Genomic DNA, 27739 nt, shown 5'->3' with positions numbered 1-27739 from the left:
CTAATCTTAGCTAAATTGTTTTACTTGCCTAACCATAACCGTAATAATCAACCTTTGGGATGTAATTAACGTTTTCAAATTCGTGATACAGGGGCTTGCACAAACACATCGCTCACTGGACTCGCTGGACAGGATTATACATGAAAAATATAAGATATCTACGAATGTTTCATGAGAGTAATACATTGCTTGACAACATACAGATTGTCACAGGTTTGTATTGTGATCTCTTGAACCTTCGACAGATCGTCCCATCACTACTCTAAATGTGATCAATCCTCGATAGGATGCAAGATTAGGATAGTCTGATTCACTGGAAGCAGGCTGCGGGGATAAGCTGTGCCATTGGCTCCGACCATTTCAGTCAGAGCCAGCCGCGCTGGAAGTACTTTTAAGTAGGGGGTGCTGTAAGGAAAGGACTCTCGATGCTGCCCGCAAGGGCAGCGCCAAAGAAAATTTGACGTTTTTTGGACTTTTAGCAATATTTAGAGGAATATTTAATTTTAAATTAACATTAGGATTATACTGTTGTGATGTCATTATTCAGTATATTCTCCTCTTCTCTGCAGCATTACTCAATTTACCCTCAGGAATCAGGGACAGTGATAGCCTACCTGCATTCCTCCCATCTTCTCTTTCTTTTTTGTCAGACTTGTCATCTCGTATCTCTTTCTCTTCACAAAGCTGGGATTTGACTGCCAGAGTCTCATTTGTGTCTCCGAGTAAACACAGCTATGTAAACACTAGTTTCAACGTGAGGCTAAGTAAACAAAACTTCAGCATTTCCCGGACTGCACGCTTCACACTACTGTGTGGATCCTATTTTTACCCAAGAACCACTGCGTTGAGCAAAGATCGTATATTATGGACAAGATATCCACTACACAGCACAGACTCATGCGCAGAAACACAGTAGGCTAGAGCCAAATGCAACAATTTCGAAAATTCCATCTCTTGCCACCAGGGGGTGCTGCAGCACCCACAGCACCCAGCTTCCCGTGCGCTTGGTCAGAGAGAAGGGAAATTCCTTTCTGCTCGCTGCGTGTTGCTCTCAATGTCTCCGCCGCTGTGAAACAACAACGCTAGCTAGCAAACTAGCAACCTACATGCTGAAAATGGCAAGTTTTGATGAAGATTTGAATTGTGCAATACAGCAGGCCTGCTTGGAGAGTAAGAGGATTCAGTATCTACTGCTGGTACAGCTCGAAACGGAGATAGTCTGACAAGCGAGACTAAGATTAGGATAACTTGAGTACCTGGGTTTACTGTCTTTTTTCTTTTAATCTGATCCAAGGTGCGAAACTCTCTGGGGCTGGCTGAGGAAGATGATGAGGAGGAAGGTGGAAGAGGGGGGAACGGTTCCCTGGCCAGACTATGGGGGGATAAACTGAAGAACAGCAACAGGGCAGCTTACTCCAGAGCTGAGCTGGCCTCTCTCTGGTCGCTGCTGCAGCAAGAGGAGTACACCTTCCTCAGGTAACAATAGGAGGAGTAGCTACACCACTACTCCATCAATTTGTCACCCGCCTCTCATTACTGATGTACATCTCAGTCACTGAGTTGATGACAGCAGCCCGCGACGCGGGTGGAATGTTAACACAATCATAATGGTTTGGAAAAACTCTCTGGCCAAATATTAGAAGAAATGTTAACAGTTCGATGTCCAGGCTGCACAAACGTTAGACTCTTAAAGGGGGAATTATGCTCACCCTGCCGTGAAGGGCGCGTGGGTGGAGCGAGGGGCGGGCGCGTCAAATGACGTAAATTTGTTGGGCGTGGTTATTCGCTAGCTCCGTCGGGCACTCGCGCGGTGCGACATTTTTTTCCTCACAGCGCGAGCAGCGCACGGCTTCTCTCCAAACATGTCCGCTTTCGAGCCACTGAGCCCTGAACACTGAGCTGTGTTTTCGCCACATTTCTTGACCCATGTGGTAGGCTATAAACTTTGCAACTGTTCGTTTTTAGTCATTTCACCAAGTAAATGTGTTGTGTTGAGAGCATTATTGAGAGAGATTAAAAGCAGCACAGAGTAGTAGGCTATCAGGGCTGAGAAGTAAAAACGGCTTTCAGTAAAAACAAGTTTGGTGAGTCCTTCATGTGCTGATGTGCGGTCGTTTGAGAGTGAAAGCGCACTCAGTCCTGCACAGAGTTTCATTGCGACTTTTCACGGGCTGTTCTCACCATTGTACAATACATGCTGATCACTTTCTGAGTATAATGGCATCACCCCCAGCGCGAGGTCTACACGGTGACTCACGGAGGCTCGCGGGGCCCCACCCCCACGGAGCTTTGCTCGAGTATAAGAGCACCTTAAGTGTCCAGAGTTGCATCCATCCACCATCCTAGCTCTGGTCCAGGGTACTCTTGGAAGATTCCTCTCCTATAGCTCCCTGTCACTGACCATATAATTAACCATTGAGCTTTTCCCCTCAGTCTACCCTTCAATGCCCGGTGCCCAGCTAAAGTAAGGGTGGTTTCATGTTAAGGACTCGGGACCGTTTCTGAGTCCAATGTCCGGGTTCCAACATTCAGACGTTGAGAACATTGTGTTCCGTGCCGGGGCATGGATCAGCGAACCCTTCCTTGGTCCACTTGGAAAGGTGGTCTTGGGAACGCTTCAGGCGGGCACAGAACGCATTAATGTGAACACAACCCTACCAAAACACTCAAGTGGACTGCTATTTCTTTACAGTGTCTTTACTTAATCTTGACCTACAGAGGTAAATACGAGTTTGTGTTTGTCTATACTGTGACTGATGTTCTAGTCCGTGTAAAAGAGAGTTCTGTTGTGTTTAGCATTAGCTTTGCTTTCATACAGTTAGCTTTGCATTTTAACTAGGTCTATTGGTCAAGACAAGCTATTGCTACCTTGCCATGAACTAGGGTTACGTTAGCCATATCAGACTGAATTGTCAACGTGTAACATTAAAGCAGTCGACTGGTGGAGTGGCCTAATTCAAAGGTCTGGACCCAGGCAAGTTACATTAACGTTATGGACTTGTTGGATAACCTACTTCCTAGTAACATTAACGTTAGGTACTGATATCTGCTTCAGTAGCAAATGCTAATGTCATTGTCTAACGTTATACTAGTGTTAATTTTGTGGACGAAAACTACGACGAAAAATGTTCGCCAACTACCTTTCCCGCAAGACTAAAGGTCCTTATACATCAAGAGCGATGTGAATATACGGCACGAAATTGCGATGCGAGTTTTGACCCACCTGTCAATCACAGCCACATATGTGTACACGTCGGAAGCGAATTTCTGAAAAATCGACAGTGGTTCAAAAAAATAAACGCCACAATAACGCTCAGCGAAACTTCGCCGTTGGTATGCATGGTTGCATTGACTGATATAGGTTCGGTAAATATTATTGACGTGCAAATTAATCACATGAAAAAAACGCTCCCGATGTGTAAGGAGCTTAACTCATTGAGTGCCAGCCACTTTTGGAGAACGGACGCTCCCAGTGCCAGAGTTTCAGAGCGTTTTCAGTGATTTCTCGAGGCCCACAGAATATTGTGTGATATTACTATGTAAACACCGAACACGCCCAAAGAACGATGAGAGTCTATTGTATCATCAGCAAAAAAAAGTTTATTGATATCATTTTCCGTTCTTTAGTTATCAGCCGGAGAAGATAGGTTGATTTCAGCAAAAACAGACGTTTCAGACTAGAAGCTGAGATAATCAGCCTTTTGTGAAATGAAACATTTCAAGCACATCACTGACTCTGAAGCTAATATTTTCTGATGTAGTGACACCTCAAAAATAATTTCCTTCAATAAAAGAGCGAAAACAAAGGAATTTTGTTTGGCAAAATAATATTTTTTAGCTGCAACCAGCAGCGCTGGCCCCTGCTGCGCAGACCCTACACTTTCTTGCTGGTCTTGATTTACTGCTGGTGGGCATCAGATATTCTAGCTTGTGTTTGCCAACCAATCTGTCCATCGAGCCTGCTGTCTGGGTCTGTCTGGGTCGGTGTTGTATGCTGCCCTGCGTGCCCCACCCCCCTCGACTGCAAACCCCTCCTCCGTGGGTGTGTCTCTGGTGGCTCTGTGCTGCGTTTGCTCTGCACTGAAAACCCAGCTTTTTCACAGCGTTCAGCGTGTATTTGTCATGCATATCGATGCATACCGATGCGGTTTCCGTGTCCCCACGGCTGCTTCTCTGTTTTTTTCCTCACCTTTCTCTAATCTGGAGTGCACTGTCGCCACCTAATGGGTCCGTAAAATAGCTTTTACACATTCAACATCCACCATACTTTCACAGGAGATGCATCTGGCTTTGATCCACGTCCCACCGTCAAAAAACGCAATTGATGACAATCGTCGTCATTGGCACTCAACGTTACTATTTGAATTGACGACGATTGTCGTCATTGGCACTCAATGAGTTAAGACGAGACTAAAATGCTCAGACTTTTAGTTTCTTTAAAATGTGTAGCCTACTCTTCTTATTCTTTGTGTTTATTGGCAGATCCCAAACCAGCTACGTGCATGTGATACCACCACCTAATGTATGAGAGTTTGTACGCAAGTGTGCCCGGGCACGGAACAACATTGTAATGTGAAAGCTCACTGTACGGAACGAAAGCAATGCTGTGCTGTTTACTAATTCACTTCATTTTAAAAACTGCGACAGTTCACAGAACTTTAACACAACATACAATCAGACTCTTGAGCTACTTCTGCTCTCACTCAGAATGTCAAAATATAAGATATGTGATTATAGTTTTTGAGATATTAACTCATTCCCCGCCATTGGCGTCTCTAAACGTTATTTTTTTTTAAATGATTCCCCGCCATTGACGTCTCTGGATGGCAATAAGTGTTTTCACCGTCATGTGATAGATGGCTCTCTTACTCACCTTGTGAAATAGTACAGCACGTCTAAAGGTGTCCAGGATCGACCACGATTGTCTAACAAAACCAGGAAGCAGAAAAAAGCAACAATCTCCCATCAGGACAGGTCCATAGCACAGCTCCATGGCACGGCTCAAACGCTGGTCCAGCAGCTTTTATCAATACGGGATTGGACTCCATTACAGCGGGGGGGGGCAGCCTGTCACTCAAACGTGAAGGATTTTGTTTTCACCACGCACCCTGCACGCAACACGTCCTCAGGAAATAGTAATCCAGTTCCTAAACTCTTGATGCCATGTAAATTTCAGCTGGTAGATTGCTCCTGACATACAGTAGGCTACACAGACAACCAGTCGTCCCCCCGCGCAAGACGAATGCGTGACCCGGGCTTCCCTCTCAATAGCGGGGTGAATCTTTCTCACACCGGTGTTACGGTAAAAGCTGTGCCCATGGGCGAGTTTGACCGGAAGGGGAAACAAAATCATTATGGGGTTCATAGTTGAGTGTAACACCGCCAGTATCCGCCATCAAAGGCATTTATTCGGGTCAGGAGCCGTGAAGATTCATTTACAAAAATGCCATTTCCTCCACTTTCTGGTCAGAGACTACTGTTTTTGGTGAAAATGACCTACATTCAGGTGTCGATAACTAAAGAACGGATGAAGGTAGAATCAAACTTTCTTTTTCATATGAAAGTCTCTCTTCTTTCTTTTGGGATATTCAGTCTTTTTAGTCATAGAAGAAAATATTCTGTGGGTCTTGGAAAATTAATGAAAAGGATCAAAAACCCTGGCGATGGCTAGTGACTTTTTCTGAAAAACTGTGGCGGAGAATGAGTTAACGTTTGTTTGGCACAACTCATAGTAGTTAACTGCTGCGGGGTTCCGCATTTCTGGGGGGTTGTGATGTCACACTGATTCATCCTATAGGAGAGGAATCTCCCAAGAGAGTGCCCTGGTGCAGAGCTTCCACCATCCATGCCCCCGTTGTAACCTAGTAAACAATGGAGATGCTGGCAACAATAAAAGTATGCTACTCCGATAGCAAAACAACAACGCATGCGTGCCACATTCTAAGCCAAATAACCTAGCTTACTACTTTGATTAACAATAAAAGTAAATGAATAGAAATTAGTGAAAAATACACTAGATGAGAAGAGCAGCTCTGCTACGCTGCCCCCCGGGGCAGCGCGATTGTCAAACCATGTGAAGACTAGGCGTCAACTTGTGGTAGTTACATTGACACGTCGACAAGTCTAGCCCCTAGAGGTCACTGACATGAGGTGAGGAATACAGACCTAAGAGCGAAATCCAAAAGAGAGCGTCACTGCCTGGCAGAGCTTTAAGGATGAACGAGCCTCCTCTCGTCTTGGAGAACATCAGACAGGCTGCAGGGGGATGAGCGAGTCTCCTCTCATCCTGGAGAACATCAGAGAGGCTGCATGGGGATGAGCGAGTCTCCTCTCATCCTGGAGAAGAGGCTATATTGTGTGGTGGTGTAGAAGGGGGGTGGGAGAGAGAGTGATAGGGAGTGTGTGAGAGTGAAAGAGACAGATTTGGGAGAGAAAGAGAGAGCGAGAGAGCGAGAGATTTTCCTCCATTAGCAACCTTTAAGAATTGCACCCAGGCAGCAAGTTCACGCTTTGACAGTCACAGAGGAAGTGATCAAAGCTGTACTTCCTTCAACGACTACTTGAGGCTGGCTCCAAAAGGGAGTTGTTCCCTGTTCACCCAATGCCTGACTTTACAACAGGATTAAGTATTTTTGCAGTCTGGTTCAAAATGGTTTTGGCCTACAGTATATAGCTAATTTCACCTTTCATAACAACTGTATGGTGAGTGAATTTTGATACAACTCATCTGTTTAGAGTAAAATAGACGATAGAACAGACTATGTTTTGGGCCTGATTGACAAGTCGCCTGTCTAGTGATTGCGCAGCTCACTGATCATGGACCAATAGCAGGCGGAGAGCTGTGGTTCTGTGTGAAACCCCTGGTCTCATGCCGCAAGAACACCAAGATGGCGTCAGCCACACTAGACTTCAAAATGGGAGTCCAAAATCAATGCTGATTCTGTCCATATTTTTAGACGATGGCAGAGAGCCCCCACCCTCTGTGTTGCTCTCTCTCTCTCTCTCTCTCTCTCACTCTCACTGCTCTGTCAATCATGGCGTTTTTTTACCCAAATAATGACGAGCAACTTCAGATAGAAGAAATACCTGTTTCCATCACATTATGTCCATATCCGCATAATGGATTGGTACATCCCTATAGGAGAGTGGGTGTCATTTCTATTTGTATAACTCATTTGATCACATTTGAGAAAAATAATGTTTTCTCAATTCCATTCTTTTTTCTCCTCTCCTCTTTTTCCCTCTCCTCTCCTGTCCTGTCCTCTCCTCTCCTCCAGAGTTCTTCAGGACCTCAGCACCCATGTGGCCAAGGTGCTGGGCTCCTGCGGTCACTTCTACTCTGTGGAGTATCTGTCCGCAGGACACGCCTGGGACCAGAACATCTTCTCCCTGGACGAGGTGTCCGTTCCTGAGTCACGGGCTGGCACTGGGGCCGGGGCCCGCTGGAGCTCCAGGGACCTGGTGCACCGCATCGCGATCAGCTTCCTGGACATGGTGTGGCACTTTGACAATGACTTCACCCACCGGCTGCACCTCTGTGATATCAAGCCAGAGAACTTTGCCATCAGGAAGGACCTGACGGTGAGTTTGAGAACTTTGCCATCAGGAAGGACCTGACGGTGAGTTTGAGAACTTTGCCATCAGGAAGGACCTGACGGTGAGTTTGAGAACTTTGCCATCAGGAAGGACCTGACGGTGAGTTTGAGAAGTTTGCCATCAGGAAGGACCTGACGGTGAGTTTGAGAAGTTTGCCATCAGGAAGGACCTGACGGTGAGTTTGAGAACTTTGCCATCAGGAAGGACCTGACGGTGAGTTTGAGAACTTTGCCATCAGGAAGGACCTGACGGTGAGTTTGAGAACTTTGCCATCAGGAAGGACCTGACGGTGAGTTTGAGAACTTTGCCATTAGGAAAGACCTGACGGTGAGTTTGAGAAGTTTGCCATCAGGAAGGACCTGACGGTGAGTTTGAGAACTTTGCCATCAGGAAGGACCTGACGGTGAGTTTGAGAACTTTGCCATTAGGAAAGACCTGACGGTGAGTTTGAGAACTTTGCCATTAGGAAAGACCTGACGGTGAGTTTGAGAACTTTGCCATTAGGAAAGACCTGACGGTGAGTTTGAGAACTTTGCCATTAGGAAGGACCTGACGGTGAGTTTGAGAACTTTGCCATTAGGAAAGACCTGACGGTGAGTTTGAGAACTTTGCCATTAGGAAAGACCTGACGGTGAGTTTGAGAACTTTGCCATTAGGAAAGACCTGACGGTGAGTTTGAGAAGTTTGCCATCAGGAAGGACCTGACGGTGAGTTTGAGAACTTTGCCATTAGGAAGGACCTGACGGTGAGTTTGAGAAGTTTGCCATCAGGAAGGACCTGACGGTGAGTTTGAGAACTTTGCCATCAGGAAGGACCTGACGGTGAGTTTGAGAAGTTTGCCATCAGGAAGGACCTGACAGTGAGTTTGAGAACTTTGCCATCAGGAAGGACCTGACGGTGAGTTTGAGAACTTTGCCATCAGGAAGGACCTGACGGTGAGTTTGAGAACTTTGCCATCAGGAAGGACCTGACGGTGAGTTTGAGAACTTTGCCATTAGGAAAGACCTGACGGTGAGTTTGTACACAGCCAGAGAACTTTGACATCAGGAAGGACTTGACGGTGAGTTTGGACACAGGCCAGTCGTCCATCAGGAAGGACCTGACGGTGAGTTTGGAAACAGGCCAGAGAACTTTGCCATCAGGAAGGAACTGACGGTGAGTTTGGAAACAGGCCAGAGAACTTTGCCATCAGGAAGGAACTGACGGTGAGTTTGGACTCAGGCCAGTCGTCCGGTACGGGTTCATTTCTAGCCATGAAACGATAACCGCTTTAATGATAAACCTTGATCAAATTATCGTATAAAAACACAGTAAATACTGTCCATCATCAGCCAAAGTTAGCAACAGTCTCCCAGATGCAGTTGTGTAGCCTTGTTGTTAATGATTTCAGTGAGTGTACTTATGGGGCTGAGTTTTCAATATAACACTTGACGAAATGATTTCAGTATTTTTGAACATTTTCAGCACAGTTTAACAATACCATAATAATACTCATAACCATGATCATGTTGATCACTATAATCATGATGGTTTCATCTCTACTTTGTACACACTACACAACTTGCAAAGTCGTCAGATCGCTGTTCTGTTCACACTACACAACTTGCTGTCTTGTAATTGGGAGTTCTTGAAGTCATTGTGGTTTTCACACTATATCAATCCTGAGCGGCGACAGGGGATCACACATTACAAGATATTTGACCAGCATGGTGTCAGTGTGGTTAGCACTGTCGCCTCACAGCCAGAAGGTTGTGGGTTTGAATCTCCCCCATGGTCCTTTCTATGTGGAATGTGCATGTTTTCACTCCTCCCACAATCCAAAGATAAGAGAGGTGCCCTTGAGCAAGGCTCTGAACCCCAACTGCTGTGGTTTTCCTGGTCAGCAGGTGTGATTGTGAACAGGGCACTCCTGAAAAAGAGAGCATTGCTCTCAGTGAGACTCCCCTGTATAAAAAAAGGTTTAAACCAGATATTTAGCCTGCTTGATGTCTTTTGGACGTCTGTGACACATTAATAAACACAATGTTTCCTCAAACATCAAAAAGCAGCTGTTCCACTGACTGATTTCCACAAATCAACCTCAAAGTCACTGAAGTCTAAGTTACATGTATGAAATAAACATGGGGCATATGTATCATTTACATGATACAACAGTCAGGGGGTTGGGGGGAGGGCCTCACTACCCAGGGGGGTGGGCCTCACTCCCCAGGCCCCCAATGCAGGGAGGGGCCTCACTCCCCAGGGCCCCAATGCAGGGAGGGGCCTCACTACCCAGGGCCTCAATGCAGGGAGGGGCCTCACTACCCAGGGCCCAATGCAGGGAGGGGCCTCACTACCCAGGGCCCCAATGCAGGGAGGGGCCTCACTACCCAGGGCCCAATGCAGGGAGGGCCTCACTACCCAGGGCCCAATGCAGGGAGGGGCCTCACTACCCAGGGCCCAATGCAGGGAGGGGCCTCACTACCCAGGGCCCAATGCAGGGAGGGGCCTCACTACCCAGGGCCCAATGCAGGGAGGGGCCTCACTACCCAGGGCCCAATGCAGGGAGGGGCGTCACTACTAGGGGTGGGAATCACCAGATGCCCACGATACGATACTGAAACGATACTTGAGTCACGATACGATAGTATTGCGATACTGCGATATTTTCGATATTGCGATATATCGATATTGCGATATATTGAATATTGCGATATTTCGATATATTGCGATTTCTTACATTTTCAACTGCAAATGATGTCCCCAAAGGAAAACTTTGTCAACATCTGGTTTATATAAGAACAATTTTTCAGTCTGTACATCTGACTTCAACCATTTTATTGCAGCAACATTGTCAAGTAGACAGACCAACAACTTTCATAAAGTCATGTCATAGTTGCATGCACCTGACAAACTGAACTGTTTGTTACAGTCTACTTACAGTCCACCTTAACTGGATGTGTGTGTGGACTACTGTACTTATGTAGTTTTTGCAACTTCACTTCACTTACACAAAACATCTTGTGCAGCCCATTCAGTAACTGGGGAATTTGTAAATTACTGTTATGACAAAACTGTTACTGTTAAAACAAAATGAAAATATGCTACCGTTTGTTTACTGCTGGCCTTGGAACTAAAGTTTATAGTAGCCCGGTGGCCTGGCATGGCCTGCAAAAAAATTTTTTTTTTTTTTTTTGCAATATCGATACTTGGCGTCCAAATATCGATACAATATCGTCAGGCAAAATATCGCGATACTGTGGTGTATCGATTTTTTCCCCCACCCCTAGTCACTACCCAGGGCCCAATGCAGGGAGGGCTCTCAAAGAAAGATGCTGCAGCGTGAGAGCCATGGATCAGGAGGAGGGGGGCCCACAGAGACTGCTGCCCCCTGACAACAGCTAGTTCTGGTGGACTAATTTGATTGGACAATAGACATTCCATGAGTCGTGATGTACAGTCTAATACAGTGATCCTCACTATTTCTTCGATGAGAGCCGCACTGGCAGGACAAAGTCAATAGGAGAGCCACTTTTACCGCAAAACACCAAAAGCCACCCCAACCAAGCACATCTGCCTACCATTTTTTTTTTTTTTTTCCACAAACACACACACACACACACACACACACACACACACACACACACACACACACACACACACACACACACATATATATACCAGTTTCCCCTAGAAAATCTTTCAGGCCTGGAGGGATTTCGAAACGTAGCCCTGACCGCAACGGTGGGGGCCGTCGGTGGGGGCCGTCGCTGGCGACGCTGAAGTTTTAGCTAACCTGTTCACATCTATGTCCGCAATGGCATCCCAAGTATCATCATACTATTAAGGGATGCGATGCGAACAGTTGTATTATGGGATGTGCGTTTCCCAGGCAACGACACACGTTGACACGTTTTGGAACAGCGCTGCACGCTGGCACAATACAACCAGTATTGTTGTATTGTAATAATATGCCATAAAGGTTTATTGAAATTTTGGGGAGAGCAGGGGGAAAAAAAAATATATACTGTATATATATATATTTTTTTTTTTTCAATTTCTTAGAGCCGCCAACTAAAGCTTCGAGAGCCGCCAGCGTCTCGCGAGCCGCGCAATGAGGAACAAGGGTCTAATATAACAGCACTGGGCTGTTTTACTGCGTTTCACTCCACTGTGCAGCTGTTCTAATAGAAACATCTAAACCGCAGGGAGCTGTTTCTATTGGCAGAGAATAACATTTCCATCACATACTCTCCTCCCTACGGAGCCCCTAAAGTTCTGAAAGGCAATCTTTTTTTTGGAATATAAATTTTTGCGCACAATGTATTAAAGTGTGCGCACAATTTAGTTAAATTGTGTGCACACTTTAATATATTTTGCGCACAAATTAATATCAAAAACAAAATATTGACTTTCAGAACTTTAGGGGGCTCCGTACCTCTCCTCTCCTCTTCTCCTCTCTTCTCTCCTCTCCTCTTCTACTCTCTCCTCTTCTATTGTCCTTTTCTTCTCTCTTCTCCTCTTCTCTCCCTATCCATTGAGCGGTTTCAGCTGCATGGCCTCTGTCAGGGAGAGACAGCAGAAATTGAATTTGCAAAGTACCAAACTAAAGGAAAAGAGAAGAATGTGGCGCTTGAATTTTCAAAGTGCAAGTTTTACAAAAGCCTGCTGGCTGCACCTCACTGGGTGTGTGTTCTACTTCCTGTCTGCACCTCACTGGGGGTGTGTTCTACTTCCTGTCTGCACCTCACTGGGTGGCGTGATTTCTATTCGCACATAGGTTACGCAATAACCACGCCCTGTGCCCGCCTACGCAGCAGTCAAGCGCCGGGATTGGCCAGGCGCCCATGCTCACGTGCGCCAATGGGACGATGATATTGACAAGCTCCTGGTGCACGAGAAGCAGACTGACAAGGCCTCAGCCTGCATGCAGCTCGGCGTGAGCTGCCAACATGATTTCGGTAAAAGGGTAAATTAACAATGTTTGAACTAATTTTTCTCCATCAAAACTTCTTAGCAAAACTAACACAGTTAGATTGTTCTTATAGCACAACTTGTTTCATCTCGTCTTAACACATTCACTGCCAGCCGTTTTTTTTTTACTGTAGGTAGCTTCTGCCAGAGGTTTTTTTTGAGGATTCTGGCTCATTTTACAAGAGCCGAGGATTATTTTCTGCTTGGACTTTGTGAACACAAAGTTCACAAAAGTACTAATAGAATGTGTGCTTTCTCTGTCTAAAAGAGTTAGTTTGTAGAGTTAGTAGTTATGTAGATATTAGCCGTTGAGTACAGCATGGTTTCAGCATCTGAGACTGAAAGCTGAGATAATCGCAGTTTTGTGAAATTCAATCAAACAGCAGAACAGTCACTTTAACCATTTATTTTTGGCATCAGTGAGAGATCAGACATCTAAACAATATAGTTCTGAACGCCCTCTCCTTCAAACTCCTCCCTCCGTGGGCGTGTCTGGTGGCTTTCAGCAGCGTTTGTCACAAGCGAGTTTCTACTGCCTGTCTGAGCAGTGAGCAGCCTCCCTCCCTGGCGGCCCGCTCGTCGGCGAGTGTGGATGGGGCTCACTCGTTTCTTGGGTTTGAGAGCTTTGATGAAGCTTTGTGCGATTCTAGGCTTTATGCTGCGTGTTTCAAAGTGTGTTTTCCACCCAGTCTATTTTTGGAACCCCCCACCGTTGTGCGCCCGTGTGCACCAGCGTGAAAGCGTTTTCGCCTACAGTATGAGAATGAGGCTCGTTCGTTTCTGGGTTTTCGGTTGAGCTCAGCTGGAATGAAGCTGCGTGCGATTCTGCGCTTTCTGCTGGTGTTTCAAAGTGTGTTTCACCCATAATCTATTATGCAAATTTGCAATCCCCCACCGCCAGCTCCCAGCGCGATAATGCGCGAAAGCGAAAGCGTTTTCGCCAATCCATTTTACAGTATGATGGTTTCCTCGCGCGTTCCCCTGCAGTTTTGGCTCGGCTTTTTCTAGTCTGGAGAGCACTGTCGCCACTTAGTGGGTCGGTGGAATGGGTTGTACACGTTCGGTGGCTCCAATATTTTTATAGGAGACGTGGGGGGCGTTGATCCACGTCCCACCGTCAAATTTTTTTTTTTTTTTTTTTGACGACTCAACTCGTCATTGGCAGTCAACCGTTGGATTTTTTTTGACGACTCAACTCGTCATTGGCAGTGAACGTGTTAATCTGATATTTGAGGCAATAATGATCTTTCTCCTCAGAAAGCCCTGTGAGAAAATCCCATCAATCTGCATCAACCCCAAGAGTAATATCTCTGGGTTTCCTGTTTTGAAGGTCTGCTTTGAATAGTAGCCTATAAAATAAATACCATAGTAAACGTCTGCTTTGAATAGACAAATTAGCCATTTTAACTTCCCACCCAATTCACCCATTCAGTTTGTGTAACACAGGTGGTCCAGTGCTAGGGCCCTCGTTAGTTTTGCTTGCATCTTAGACACAAAATGGGTCAATTGGGTGTGAAGTGGAAAAGGCTAATGGTATATTATAGGCTAAATAGTATGATTTCAATATTGATATGTACACAAGATAAAGTAAATACATTTTAAATGTAATTCAGAATATCTTGGGTTGCATTACGCTACAGCACACATTTATGATGGTCTTTTAAAAAAAAACTATTTTACTCTTGTGTTTGATAGGCCTCTATGCCAGATGGCTATTCATATCATGTGTGCTGTTACGACACCCTTAGTGAGACAGCTGACCATGTTAACTTCAGGGCCACTCTTCGGATGGCCTTGTCAACAAAGGATGAGTTGATGGCATGGCTGAAATCTCACACAGTCACCTGGAGGGTGAACCGCACGCATCCAGTAACGGGCCAGAAAGTTCTTTACCATGTAAGACACTTTGCATTGAACATCCTACAATCCTATTTTTATAGGTTGATGTTCTAGTAAAAAAGAATTGTGTGTGTGTGTGTGTGTGTGTGTGTGTGTGTGTGTGAGAAAATTCACATTTTTGGTGGGGTAAATGCAGGTAGTCTATTATAATTATAAGACCTATAAGCTGATGTAAAATAACACCTGTATTGTCCTAAGGTGGACTTAAGATGCCAGCATAAGGTACGACCTCATGGCAAAGAAAATGCAGTGCCACGCAGGAGCACGAACACAAACTGCCCTGCGACGATGGATGCTGTGACCTGTCTATTCCAGAGCCGTGTAGATAGAAGAGTCCCGACATCTCCATTCACTCCCAGCCAGACCCAGTCCTGGCTGTTCATTGGCTAATGAGTCTCGCATTTTGGTCCTCCGCTGACGCCACTCTCTCTCTAGAGGACACTGGTCTATTCCATTCCCATTCCCAACAGTTTTATTAGCTATATATAATTATATATAATTTTAGTTTTATTCATTGTGTTTTTAACTTTATCTAGGTTTTATGTTGCATGTTTTTGTAGATTGGTGTTTTACTTAATTGGTAGGCTATTTATAATTTATTTTACTTATAGCTTTATTGGTTGTGGTGTGTGTTCAACTTTTTATCTATGGTTTTATATTGCATGTTTTGTATATTGGTGTTTTACTTTATTGCTATTTATAATTTATTTTACTTTTGGTTTTATTGGTTGTGGTGTGTGTTCAACTTTATCTATGGTTTTATATTGCATGTTTTTGTAGTTTTTTGTTGGGACTGGAACAGGGATTCCCTGGACTTGGGAAAAATGTAGAAAAAACTGTGGACTGGATTTTTTTTATTGTATTTGATTTTTGAGATAAAATTACTGCTTGTTGAAGCTTGGGACTAAAGCACCTGGGTTTTTTCATCTTTTAAAATAAAGATGTTTAAAAAACTATTGCTTGTTACATTTTCAGTGCTGTACCTTTTCTCTGGGTAAGAATTGAGCTTGAAATTAATGATATGCATTATATTATGATATGAGCTATGAACGTGAACACAACACCGTTTATATTATTGCATGTTTTTGTAGATTAGTGTTGTCACGGTACCAATAATTCAGTAGTCGGTACCGGTACTAGTGAATTTCCACGGTACTCGGTACCAATTTCGGTACCACGGTAAAAAAAAAACAGACTGATATTTCTTGAACATATTCTCCTTTATTAACACATTCACTGCCAGCCTTTTTTTTTTTTACTGTAGGTAGGTTCTGCCAGAGGGTTTTTTTGAGGATTCTGGCTCATTTTACAAGAGCCGAGGATTATTTTCTGCTTGGAGTTTGTGCTTTGTGCTTTCTCTGTCTAAAAGAGTTAGTTTGTAGAGTTAGTAGTTATGTAGATATTAGCCGTTGAGTACAGCATGGTTTCAGCATCTGAGAGTGAAAGCTGAGATAATCGCAGTTTTGTGAAATTCAATCAAACAGGCAGAACAGTCACTTTAACCATTTATTTTTGGCATCAGTGAGAGATCAGACATCTAAACAATATAGTTCTGAACGCCCTCTCCTTCAAACTCCTCCCTCCGTGGGCGTGTCTGGTGGCTTTCAGCCTGCGTTTGTCACAAGCGAGTGTTCTGCTGCTGCTGCTGCTGCTGCGAGTTTGAGCAGCCTCCCTCCCTGGCAGCGAGTGTGGATAGGGCTCACTTGTTTCTTGGGTTTGAGAGCTTTGATGAAGCTTTGTGCGATTCTAGGCTTTATGCTGCGTGTTTCAAACTGTGTTTTCCACCCAGTCTATTTTTGGAATCCCCCACCGCCAGCTCCCAGCGCGATAATGCGCGAAAGTGAAAGCGTTTTCGCCAATCCATTTTACAGTAGAGAATGGTTTCCTCGCGCGTTACCCTACAGTTTTGGCTCTGCTTTTCCTAGTGTGGAGAGCACTGTCGCCACTTAGTGGGTCCGTGGAATGGGTTGTACACGTTCGCTGACTCCAATATTTTTATAGGAGACGGGGGGAGCGTTGATCCATGCCCGACCGTCAAATTTTTTTTTTTTTTTTAAGACGAGATATCTCGTCTTTGGCAGTCAACGGTTGGATTCTGTAAGACGAGATATCTCGTCATTGGCAGTGAACGTGTTAAAGTATGCAACCATTTCCAATTAACAAATGGCATGTAGCCTTCAACTTTAAAACAAAACAATGTGCTTCTGCTTACTTCTTCTTACATTCAACTCTGTATGGCAGTGAGTACAGACAGTGGCATGTAGCCCTCAAGTATTTAATTTTATTATTATATTAAATATTATAATTTAATTTATTTCACAGAATTGCTGGAATCCTTTTTTTTCAACGGTGTATATTGGTATTTGATCGATGCATATGAATTCTGCCAATGCCCTATCACACTTTCTTGCTTCATGTGAGTTCTTGTCATATTTCCTCTGCTTTTCAAAAACATCAGGAATTGTCTGATGGGTGGTCTTTTGGGCTCCGCGACTTGTGCCTTCCTCTTCATCTTCATCTCTCGCATACTGTTAAATGGAAAGTAACGTCAGTGAGATTTACTAAAATAAAGAGATGATAAAGACAACTGCACATGCACACATGTAGAGTGCAAGCAATTTTATGTAGCTAGTTTTAATTCACGGACATGTTTCACCCGAAAGAAGCTTGTATTTATTTTGATGCCATGTTGAACTATGGCTAAGTTTGGCTATTAGCCGTGTCCCATAATGATTCCATTACAAACATTGCATTGCACACACGCTACACTATGCTAGCTAACGCTGTACCAGGTATTACCCGGGTCCCATAATGATTCCATTACGAAACACGTTAACGTTATTACGTTAACGTTAGCCAAACGTTTTTTTGGTTACACAATGCATTGCCAGCTATCTCAAAAACTAATGTGACAGGATAAGGTCCGTTTGATATGTTGTTAAACGTGTTATTTTACGCCGTTTGAAAGAATTAACCCACCTTGGATTCTTTGAACAGGTCTGGGTGCTTGGCGAGATTGGATGTGTTACCCTGTTTGGTTTGGAACTCCCTTTCACACTTTTTGCAGATGGGGCTTTGGGGACTGATATTTCCAAATGCGACTCTTTGCATTCTTCTTCTCAACAAGTTGAGTTGTTGGAATAGGAGCAGCCGCTCCTGCTGCAGCCGTAGCCATTCTCTTCGCCGCCTGTGTGCACTGCTCGTGTCAACAAGCTGTGAATGACTGTTCGCGATTACCTGTGGACGTTCGGGGACACCGTAGTCCCGGAAGTGCGTGGGGCTGTATGCGCAGTATGCATGTGTGTTGCTCAGGCAGACAGGCTAATGTTAGCTGGCGGCTGGGTCCATGAAGCCAAGCCATGGTGGCAAACTAAATAGTAAATTCGGTACCCTCGGTACCATGAAAAACAGGTACCGTTCAGTACCGTAGCAATGTAGTACCGTCCAAGTACCGAAGTACCGAGTACCGTGACAACACTATTGTAGATTGTGTACATTGTGTAGATTACAATTATTATGCTTATTATTATTACTATGCTAAGGAAGGTAGGTGACCATAATTCATTTCAATGTCCGCTCTCGAAATCGCTGTCCGTTCTCAAGAGCAATTCAGTTGGTTCATGAAATCGCTGGGCTGCGTGCCCTCCAGCGTTTGTGGTGTGGGAGATTCCAGCTGTCAAAAGGAGAAGACAAAAGTCTTGCTCCTGGCCAATCCCGGCGCTTGACTGCTGCGTAGGCGGGCACAGGGCGTGGTTATTGCGTAACCTATGTGCGAATAGAAATCACGCCACTGGGTGTGTGTTCTACTTACAGTCTGCACCTCACTGTGTGTTCTACTTCCTGTCTGCGCCTGACTGTGTGTTCTACTTCCTGGCTGCACCTCACTGTGTGTGTGTTCTACTTCCTGTCTGCACCTCACTATGTGTTCTGCTTCCTGTCTGCACCTCACTGGGTGTGTGTTCTACTTCCTGTCTGCGCCTCACTGTGTGTTCTACTTCCTGTCTGCACCTCACTGTGTGTTCTACTTCCTGTCTGCACCTCACTGGGTGTGTGTTCTACTTCCTGTCTGCACCTCACTGGGTGTGTCTGTTGTCTCATATTAACATGACTTGATGCACAGCTTGGTTTATAGGCGACTGTATAAAAGCAGCATGGAGGTCATGCTGTTAAAGTGAATAGCATCCCTCCCTCTCCTGTGATGTTTTTGCTTCAGTCAAACTCCGGCTATCTGTTTTGGCACTGCTTGTTTTACTGGCATTACCTACAGTGAATGATCATTATTCCATATACTTTTATGGGCAAAGCTAATACCGTAAGAGCAATAACGAGGCTCTCATTTCTTAGACTTAATTGTGTTTCGTTAGAGCCAGCCTAATGAGCTTGGACTTGAAATTCCCTCTCTGGCCTTTGGATTTGCTTTTTCTAAACTGCCCATTTTCCCGTTAGCATCAGTATGAGCAGAGGTGGAAATAGTACTGACAAATCATACTCAAGGACAACTATTGTTACGTCACTGGAAATGAACTAAGCAGTTAATGAAGTAAAATTACCCATCCAGGAAATTACTCAAATAAAAAAAGTAGCCTGTTTAAAATTACTTAAGTAAATGTACATTTGCATTACTTTAAAAATGTTGTATATTGTATATTTTAATTATTTACCCTAATAATTATTTCACACATCCAGCACATGTTACCAGTTATAAGCTGTCCCAATGCAATGTGATTAACCAGGAAGAGGAAAATAGTATTACTATTATTATTATTATTAGTATTTTAGTAGTAAAATACTTTTCAGCAGCCAGGGATGCTCAGTTTGGTGATTCCCTCTTTTACCACATGATCCAGAGCTGCTAGCAGCAGCAATATCACAATCAGATCCATCCATTTTGATATGGCTATCAGCAGTTTCAAATGAAACTGAGATTTCTGAACTAATGTCACGATGGGGATCATTACACCTGTCTAATTCAATTGGCCAGTCTTGAACGCCATTTAATTTCATTGGCCAATGCAACGAGCCACCAGTTTGGGCACCCTAAAGGTGCAAGTGATTATGGACCTCCCAATTCTACTGTGCTGTTTTCATAGTGCGGTGTGCAAAACAAAAATCAGAATTCATTCACTAACGGAATGTGCATTTAAAAGTAGTGAAGTCACTTCGGTAAAAAAAGTATACCATTATAAAAAATACTTTAAAAAGTACAAAGAAAGTCTTCCTAAAAAAAGACTGGATTTGTCTCACATCGTGACTGGGTCTGTCTCACAGCGTGACCGGGTCTGTCTCACAGCGTGACTGGGTCTGTCTCACAGCGTGGCCGGGTCTGTCTCACAGTGTGACTGGGTTTGTCTCACATCGTGACAGGGTCTGTCTCACAGTGTGACTGGGTTTGTCTCACATCGTGACAGGGTCTGTCTTCTCACATCGTGACCGGGTCTGTCTCACAGCGTGACTGGGTTTGTCTCACATCGTGACCGGGTCTGTCTCACAGCGTGACTGGGTTTGTCTCACATCGTGACAGGGTCTGTCTTCTCACATCGTGACCGGGTCTGTCTCAGAGTGTGACCGGGTCTGTCTCATAGCGGGCAGTGACTCTGTCTCTCTCACAGCATGAACGGGTCTGTCCCAGTGTGACCCGGGTCTGTCTCAGAGACAGACTGTCTAAACTGTCTGAACTGTCAGACTGTCTGAACTCTGTGCATGTATCCCTCTTCGCCTCGTCTGTCCTCTGCTGGGAGGTTCTGCAGAACTGAGACACGGGAGGAAGACCGTCCATCTTGCTCATTTGTTTATTTTTACAGCTAAAATAGCAAACTTCAACTTTGTTTTAACAAGAATAATGAGGAGCAATAGAGGAGTAACATCCACTTAAAAAGTTTGCTTTCGAACAAGAGATTTACACCGTTTGGAGAAAACATTAATATATGATACGACTGCTGGTATGAAGGCAGTGGAACTCAATTTATCTAGCTGGACAGATGTGTCTGACCTAAATTCAGGCTACATATCAAGTAGTAACAAACTGAGGTAAGCCATCTGATGATTTAAGCCAAAAATGCAGAACATAATGCATATCTGAAAGTATGATATACTAGTCTATACTAGTCTATACTATACTAAATCTCGCTCGCTACGGGCGCTCAATTCCTAGGCTCGGCCGATGCGTGGCCTCCCCCGCCCTGCAGCTCGCCCGCTGCACGGGTTCGCATACGCAACTCAGCTCAGCTGCCCCATAGCCTCGCCTACTCCAGTGGCAGGCGCAGCCACATTTGCCCAACTTCGCATCACTGATGACATCACTCACTGATGACATCCCAATTACTCGAGTAACCATCAATGATAACATCATGGAGTGCTCGAGTGACATCACTCAGCACACAATTGCTCAACTTCGCATCACTAATGATGTCAGTGAGTGATCAGTAGTGAGAGAAAAGTAGTGTCCGTACATTGCATAGACATTGTGACATCTTCAGTGACATTGCAATTGCTCGAGCGACCATCACTGATGACATCGAGTGCTGGAGTGACATCACTAAGTGCACAATTGCTCAACTTTGCATGTCATAGACATTGCGACATCATCAGTGACATCACAATTGCTGACCATCACTGATGACATCATCCAACGTGGGACAAAGTTTTAAACAAACAGAACCCACTTACTAACTTTTATACCAGAGAAGAAGAGCAGATTTGGGAAGTGAAGAGTTAAATATCAGCCTTTCTGTTTCTTGTGCCAAAAAAATGATGTATGTGTCTGCACGTCTCAAAGCGTCTAAATAAATCACATGATCCTGAAAGGGGGCGGGCGGGGCCTTTGTCATTTTCACTCCGTTTCTAACCTGAATCTCAGCTCTTATAATAAATAGTTCAAGACCCCTCTCCACTCTGAGGAGTTGTGGGAGTTCTATAGAAGTATATTTGACTACCCTGCACGTTGTGGGAGTTCTATAGAAGTATATTAGACTATCCTGCACGTTGTGGGAGTTATATAGAAGTATATCTGACTATCCTGCATGTTGTGGGAGTTCTATAGAAGTATATTTGACTACCCTGCACGTTGTGGGAGTTCTATAGAAGTATATTTGACTACCCTGCATGTTGTGGGAGTTCTATAGAAGTATATTTGACTATCCTGCACATTGTGGGAGTTCTATAGAAGTCTATTTGACTACCCTGCACGTTGTGGGAGTTCTATAGAAGTATATTTGACTACCCTGCACATTGTGGGAGTTCTATAGAAGTATATTTGACTATCCTGCACGTTGTGGGAGTTCTATAGAAGTATATTTGACTACCCTGCATGTTGTGGGAGTTATATAGAGGTATATTTGACTACCCTGCACGTTGTGGGAGTTCTATAGAAGTCTATTTGACTACCCTGCACGTTGTGGGAGTTCTATATAAGTCTATTTGACTACCCTGCACGTTGTGGGAGTTCTATAGAACTATATTTGACTACCCTGCATGTTGTGGGAGTTCTATATGTCTATTGGACTACCCTGCACGTTGTGGGAGTTCTATAGAAGTATATTTGACTACCCTGCACGTTGTGGGAGTTCTATATAATTATATTGGACTACCCTGCACGTTGTGGGAGTTCTATAGAAGTATATTTGTCTACCCTGCACGTTGTGGGAGTTCTATAGAAGTCTATTGGACTACCCTGCACATTGTGGGAGTTCGATAGAAGTCTATTGGACAACCCTGCACGTTGTGGGTGTTCTATAGAAGTCTATTGGACTACCCTGCATGTTGTGGGTGTTCTATAGAGGTCTATTGGACTACCCTGCACATTGTGGGTGTTCTATAGAAGTCTATTGGACTACCCTGCATGTCGTGGGTGTTCTATAGAAGTCTATTGGGCTACCCTGCACGTTGTGGGAGTTCTATAGAAGTCTATTGGACTACCCTGCATGTTGTGGGAGTTGTAGAAGTCTATTGGACTACCCTGCATTTTTTGGGAGTTATATAGAAGTCTATTTATTGGACTACCCTGCACATTGTGGGAGTTCTATAGAAGTATATTGGGCCCTACACATTGTGGGACTTCTATAGCAGTATATGGAACTACCCTGCACATTGTGGGAGTTCTATAGAAGTCTGTTGGACTACCCTGCATGTTGTGGGAGTTCTATAGAAGTCTGTTGGACTACCCTGCATGTTGTGGGAGTTCTAAAGAAGTCTATTGCAACTCTGCATGTTGAAAAATGGTCTTAAAAAGTGATGAGAAGGGGTCCTGACCAAACCCCAGTATTTGACTCTCTCTTTCTCTCTCTGTCTCTCTGCTCTGTCCCTCTCTCTGTAGGTGGTGGCGATTGACGTAGACATGGCGTTCTTTGAGCCGAAGATGAGAGACATTCTGGAGCAGAACTGCACCAGCGATGACGACTGTAACTTCTTTGACTGTTCGTCCAGGTGTGACCGAAGGAAACACAGGTGCAGTGCACGCCGCACCAACAGCAACCTGCAGGTGAGAGCCAATCACTGTCCTAAGACACGTCCGCATCACGCAACTTTCATTCAGAGGGAGGTTGTGTTCAATTCAGAGTAGGAAATTAGGGGCTCGGGGCAAAATGCCCCTAAAAAAATCTAGAATTGCCCTTGGAACTGGGGTGACGGGGGCTTTTAAATGCCCGCATAAAATAAAGAGTTTAATACTTTCTGTATTTTAACATTAGTCTGCATTTGCAAACCGTGACTCGAAAATGGCCAACTAGGCATCCGTACAATCCCGCCCCTCCTCCTACTAGCGTTATTTACCTCAGTGACAGGCAGCACAAGCTAGCTGGCCAGCTAGTTCACTCATGCTTTTGCCAAGTACATTAATAACATGCCAGACAATGCCAGTTGAGATAGGAAATGGGGATCTTTAACGGTGATTGTTTATGAACTTTTAGAAATAAAATATGCATGAGTCATTGATTGGTCTGTCATGCTACATACTGTAGGTGCAACTAAAGTATTTCCCAACATAAAATTGCCCTGGAAATTATCCAAAATGCCCCAAAATATATTTCACAGGGGCAAAAATAGCCCTTGTTTAAAAAAGTTAATTTCCCCCTGGTTCAATTCATCATGTTCACACAGAGAATGACATTGACACTGAATTAAATGTATCAATAAGCTATAGAAAAGTGATTCTACATTCAATTCATAAATTTCACAAGGGTGAATTGAGTTAATCGATTTAGAAAAAAGTTTGACATTTAGTTTATGAATTCAGAAAATCGATTTAGATTTTATTTATGAAGTTATGGATTTACATTTCAGTTTATCACTTTATCAGTTTAATTTGAATTTTTAAATTTAGAAAGGCAACACAGACTGTTCATTGATTCAAATGTAAGAATCAATTTTGCAAAAAATTCAAATTTAATTGTTATATAAAATAAAAGTTATTTCCCCCTCCAAATTATATAGCCTGCGCTGTGGCTTGTTTGACCCTTTACCTATTATTATTGGTTGGTTGTAATGTTGCATGATTGAAGCTGTCCTGTTAAACTCAGTGTACGTCTCTCTCTCTGGAAAGAAGCCAAATGCCTCAAATGTAAAAAGTAAATGTGGTTTGCGGTTGAGCTTAGGTCTCAACATGTCTGCTCAGCCGCTTGTCGACAGACAGCCAACTTCAAACAAGGCGGTTGATAAATGACAGGGTTGTCGGTCGGCTTCTTCCAGACTTATATGAATCCTGGGGAAGCCATCTTTCACAACATTTAATTATAAGTGTGCAGTAAAGCGACGTGCAGAATGTTAAGTCTGTGACAAAGTGACACTTTTGTATGTTTTCAATTGGAAGAGTTCACTTCCAAAATTGGGAGGAAAAGCATTATTTTCCGACATTCAGGATTAATTCTGCCTTTGTGTTTGTCAATGTGTAAATCTGTTAATGAGATATCCATAAATCTGTGAATATGTGAGCAGCTATCTTAATATTCAGAGAGGGCCATTTGAGAAACTCTACATTCAGCTCTATTTTATTGAGCTCCTTTATTACTTGTACTTTGAAGTCTCTCTCGTGCAATTATCTCATTCTGCTGGATAAAGCTAATCATCATTATAATCATTATCATCAATACAGGAGTCTAAAAATGTCAACCAAGAACTTAAATTAAAGAGATACAGTATATCAATTCTTCAGCAGACAATCCTAAATATATGCTATGACAACATAAATAATATCTAATAAAGATCTCTTTTTACATTTTCTTAACTTTTTATCGAAATTGCTCTTCTTTTTTATTGAATAAGTCATTCAAGCAAAAAATAATGTATCTATTATTAACATTGTCTATTGTGTAATATGTAATTTTAATGCTTTGAAAATCCATTTCAATAATAGCTACGTAAATAATAAGCTAACTTCTTTAATTTCATCTTTACTGTTGTGGTTGTTTGAGATCTAAATAGCTACTGTTATGATTATGAACCACTGTTGAGAGGAAAACAAAACTTTACAGTAGCATTTGCAAATGGCCAGAGCCTTCTTATAATTATTAATAGTATGATTGTTATGATTATGAGTATGAATATTATTCAGAAATAATTCAATTGACAAATATCACATAATAATAACATTAATAATAATAATAATAATGTAGAGTAATAAGTGTTCAAAAATGTAATTTTGACTATAATATGATTGCATTTCTGTGTATGCTCTATGCAGGGTTAATATGATTAGTACCTAATTATTATAGCCTAATTATCATGAGTAGAAATGACATTATTATTGTTACAATTATATTAAATTATTAAATTGAATTAAAATAAATGTGTAAAACTATTCAATTCAATATGATTAAATTGTTACAAATTATATTATTACTGAAATACTACTACTGCTAACAACAACAACAACAAATAGTAATAACTTTTATCCAAAGCGCTTTACGATCAGTAGGTACATTCACCCATTCATACAGCGATGGGAGCAATTTGAGGTTCAGTATCTTGCCCAAAGACACTTCGACATGCAGAGGAGGCGGGAATCGAACCACCGACCTCTTTTATCCAAAGCGATTAATGGACGACACGCTCTACCTCCTGAGCTACAGCCGCCCCTTGGGCCGATTGGCCAACCTGTTGAGGAGAAAAATGAATGCAGACAGACAGAAGGACCAAGTTTTCCTCATTTTATAGTATGCCTTTCTACCCCAAACCTCACGCTTTCAGCACATGTGACTCTAGCTCCACACCAGCATTAGGCTGTGTGAATCAGTCTGAAGTTCTGGTCCCAGCCGGGTCGGCTCGTGCGCTTCCTGCCGACACAGAGGAAACTTTCGGACACAATCGTAACCGAAGACACAAAGGCGTACCAATGCTGCCTCACCGCCATCATCACCGTCATCACCAGCACAATGCCCAGATAGACTCTCATCACCCATATCACATCTCATATGAGATGGGATATGTGTATTCAGTATAGAAAAGAATGTGTGAATATGAGACTGGTGGAGAGGATAGCGAAGAAAGGGAACATATGCCTCTATAGGCGGATATGTTATGCCAAACATTAATATTCACGATAAGAGATCTGAATTATGAAAACTTGAGTCAGACGATGGTTATAGATGGTTTCAACCCGACAGCATCATTCTAAATTGCCCCCAGCTTACTTCCTGTTGCAATGTTTGCTAGTACAATAACTGTTAAGGTAGGTTCCATGTTCATAGCAACAGAATTCTGTGAAACCCGTCTATAGGAGCATCTTGACTTGAGGATGAAGAGAAGAGATGAAAGAAGAAATGAGAGACGAGTCATATGAAGCAAAGGCGAGAAGACGTTACATCAATCCGTCTAGACACTACCCGTAGGCATGTTTTTGTGATTGGCCAGTGGGCGTGGAACGTTAATCAGTTCAAAGTTGGCCTTAGCCCTTTTCCACAGCAGCCATTGTGTCTCTAAAAGGCAGGAAGTAACATGTGCAAGCAAAACATTAATGAGGGTTTCCCAACTTCCAAACCATTTAGGTGTTCCAGTGCTGGGGCCCTCATTAATGTTTTGGTTGCACATGTGTTACTTCCTGCCTTTTAGACACAAAATGGCTGAGGTGGAAAAGGCAAATGACCTAATTTTCTACAAAGTTTCATGCAAATCCATTCATAATTTTTTGAGATAGAAGAGATGGACGAAAGGTAAAAAATAAGGATAAAATGGGACGAGAAGAAATGGGAAGAAAAGAGAAGACAATGTAAAAGATGAGAAAAGAGTCACACATGAACAAAGGGATGAAGAGAAAAAGAACAGAAATAATCAAAGATAATGAAGAGAAGAGAAGAGAAGAGAAGAGAAGAGAAGAGAGAGGAGAGGGGAGGAGAGTAGAGAGAAGAGGGGAGGAGTGGAGAGGAGAACATGTCGAGGTAAAAGCTCTCCTACCACCACGGAGACCCAGGTTCAATTCCCGCAGCGGTCCTTCTGGCTTGGTCAGTCATTTCTACACATTTGTGAAAAGAAGCGGCTGGCGACTTGCACATGTATCAGAGGAAGCATGTGGACAGCAGGGGGAATTGGCCAACTACAATTGGGGAGAAAAAGCTGAAAAAAAGATTTGAGACTGATTTGGGCCTGGAGCAAAGTTGACTTGGTCACAAGACATCAAATAAGCTATGGAGCTTTAAATACAGAGAGACATATTTCTTCTCACTGTACCTTCCAACCAGTCCATTCATCAGGCAGGATGCTCCACTACTAGGGGTGTCACGATACACTCAGTTCACGATACGATACGTATCACGATACTGGGTTCACGATAACGATACGATACGATACGATTTTAACAATATTTTTTTAAACTTGAATAATGACAATATATGACTGGAAAAGTAGTATTTTATTTGAAATGCACAAATACAAAACATGCTGTTGTGGGAAATTGTTATTACAATAACAACTAGAAAAAACATGAGATTGGAGATAAGGCTTATCTTGAAATAGAATGAGTTACACCGTCACTTAGATTTACTTTGAACTAAAAGGTTTCTCAGCAGTATAAATTCTCATTATGCATCTTCAGTTTTTCTTCAAACTCAAACAACAAGACTTTTCTTAGTCTATTTTTTATGCATCTTCAGTTTTTCCTGTCAAGTAAACAGTTTTGCCAGAAACTCAATTGAATGGTTTCTCTCCTGTATAACTTCTCATGTGTCTCTTCAGAGACTTGTTCAACTGAACTACTTTCCACACATTGAACTTCAACAAACAAAGACGTTTCTTTGTCTACTTTTGAAAAAAAAAAAAAAAAAAAAAAAAATCACGATATGAGATTTCATCTCAACGATACATATCG

General features: G+C 43.2%; 1 protein-coding gene across 1 annotated transcript in view; it reads left to right on the top strand.

Moving 5' to 3' along the window:
* dipk1c (divergent protein kinase domain 1C) overlaps nucleotides 1–27739 on the top strand; it is a gene marked incomplete at both ends in the record, with an annotated part of 131685 nt that overhangs the window by 98549 nt on the left and 5397 nt on the right. The window contains 3 exons of the mRNA XM_083631949.1: nucleotides 1295–1476; nucleotides 7278–7581; nucleotides 22760–22924. Coding sequence (XP_083488075.1) covers nucleotides 1295–1476; nucleotides 7278–7581; nucleotides 22760–22924 — 651 coding nt within the window. The remainder of the gene's footprint in view (nucleotides 1–1294; nucleotides 1477–7277; nucleotides 7582–22759; nucleotides 22925–27739) is intronic.

Source organism: Poromitra crassiceps (assembly GCF_964638095.1).
Source record: "Poromitra crassiceps genome assembly, chromosome: 2".
Classification (NCBI taxonomy): Eukaryota; Metazoa; Chordata; class Actinopteri; order Beryciformes; family Melamphaidae; genus Poromitra; species Poromitra crassiceps.
Note: the sequence above shows the minus strand (reverse complement) of the source record. Positions and strands in the feature narration are given on the sequence as shown.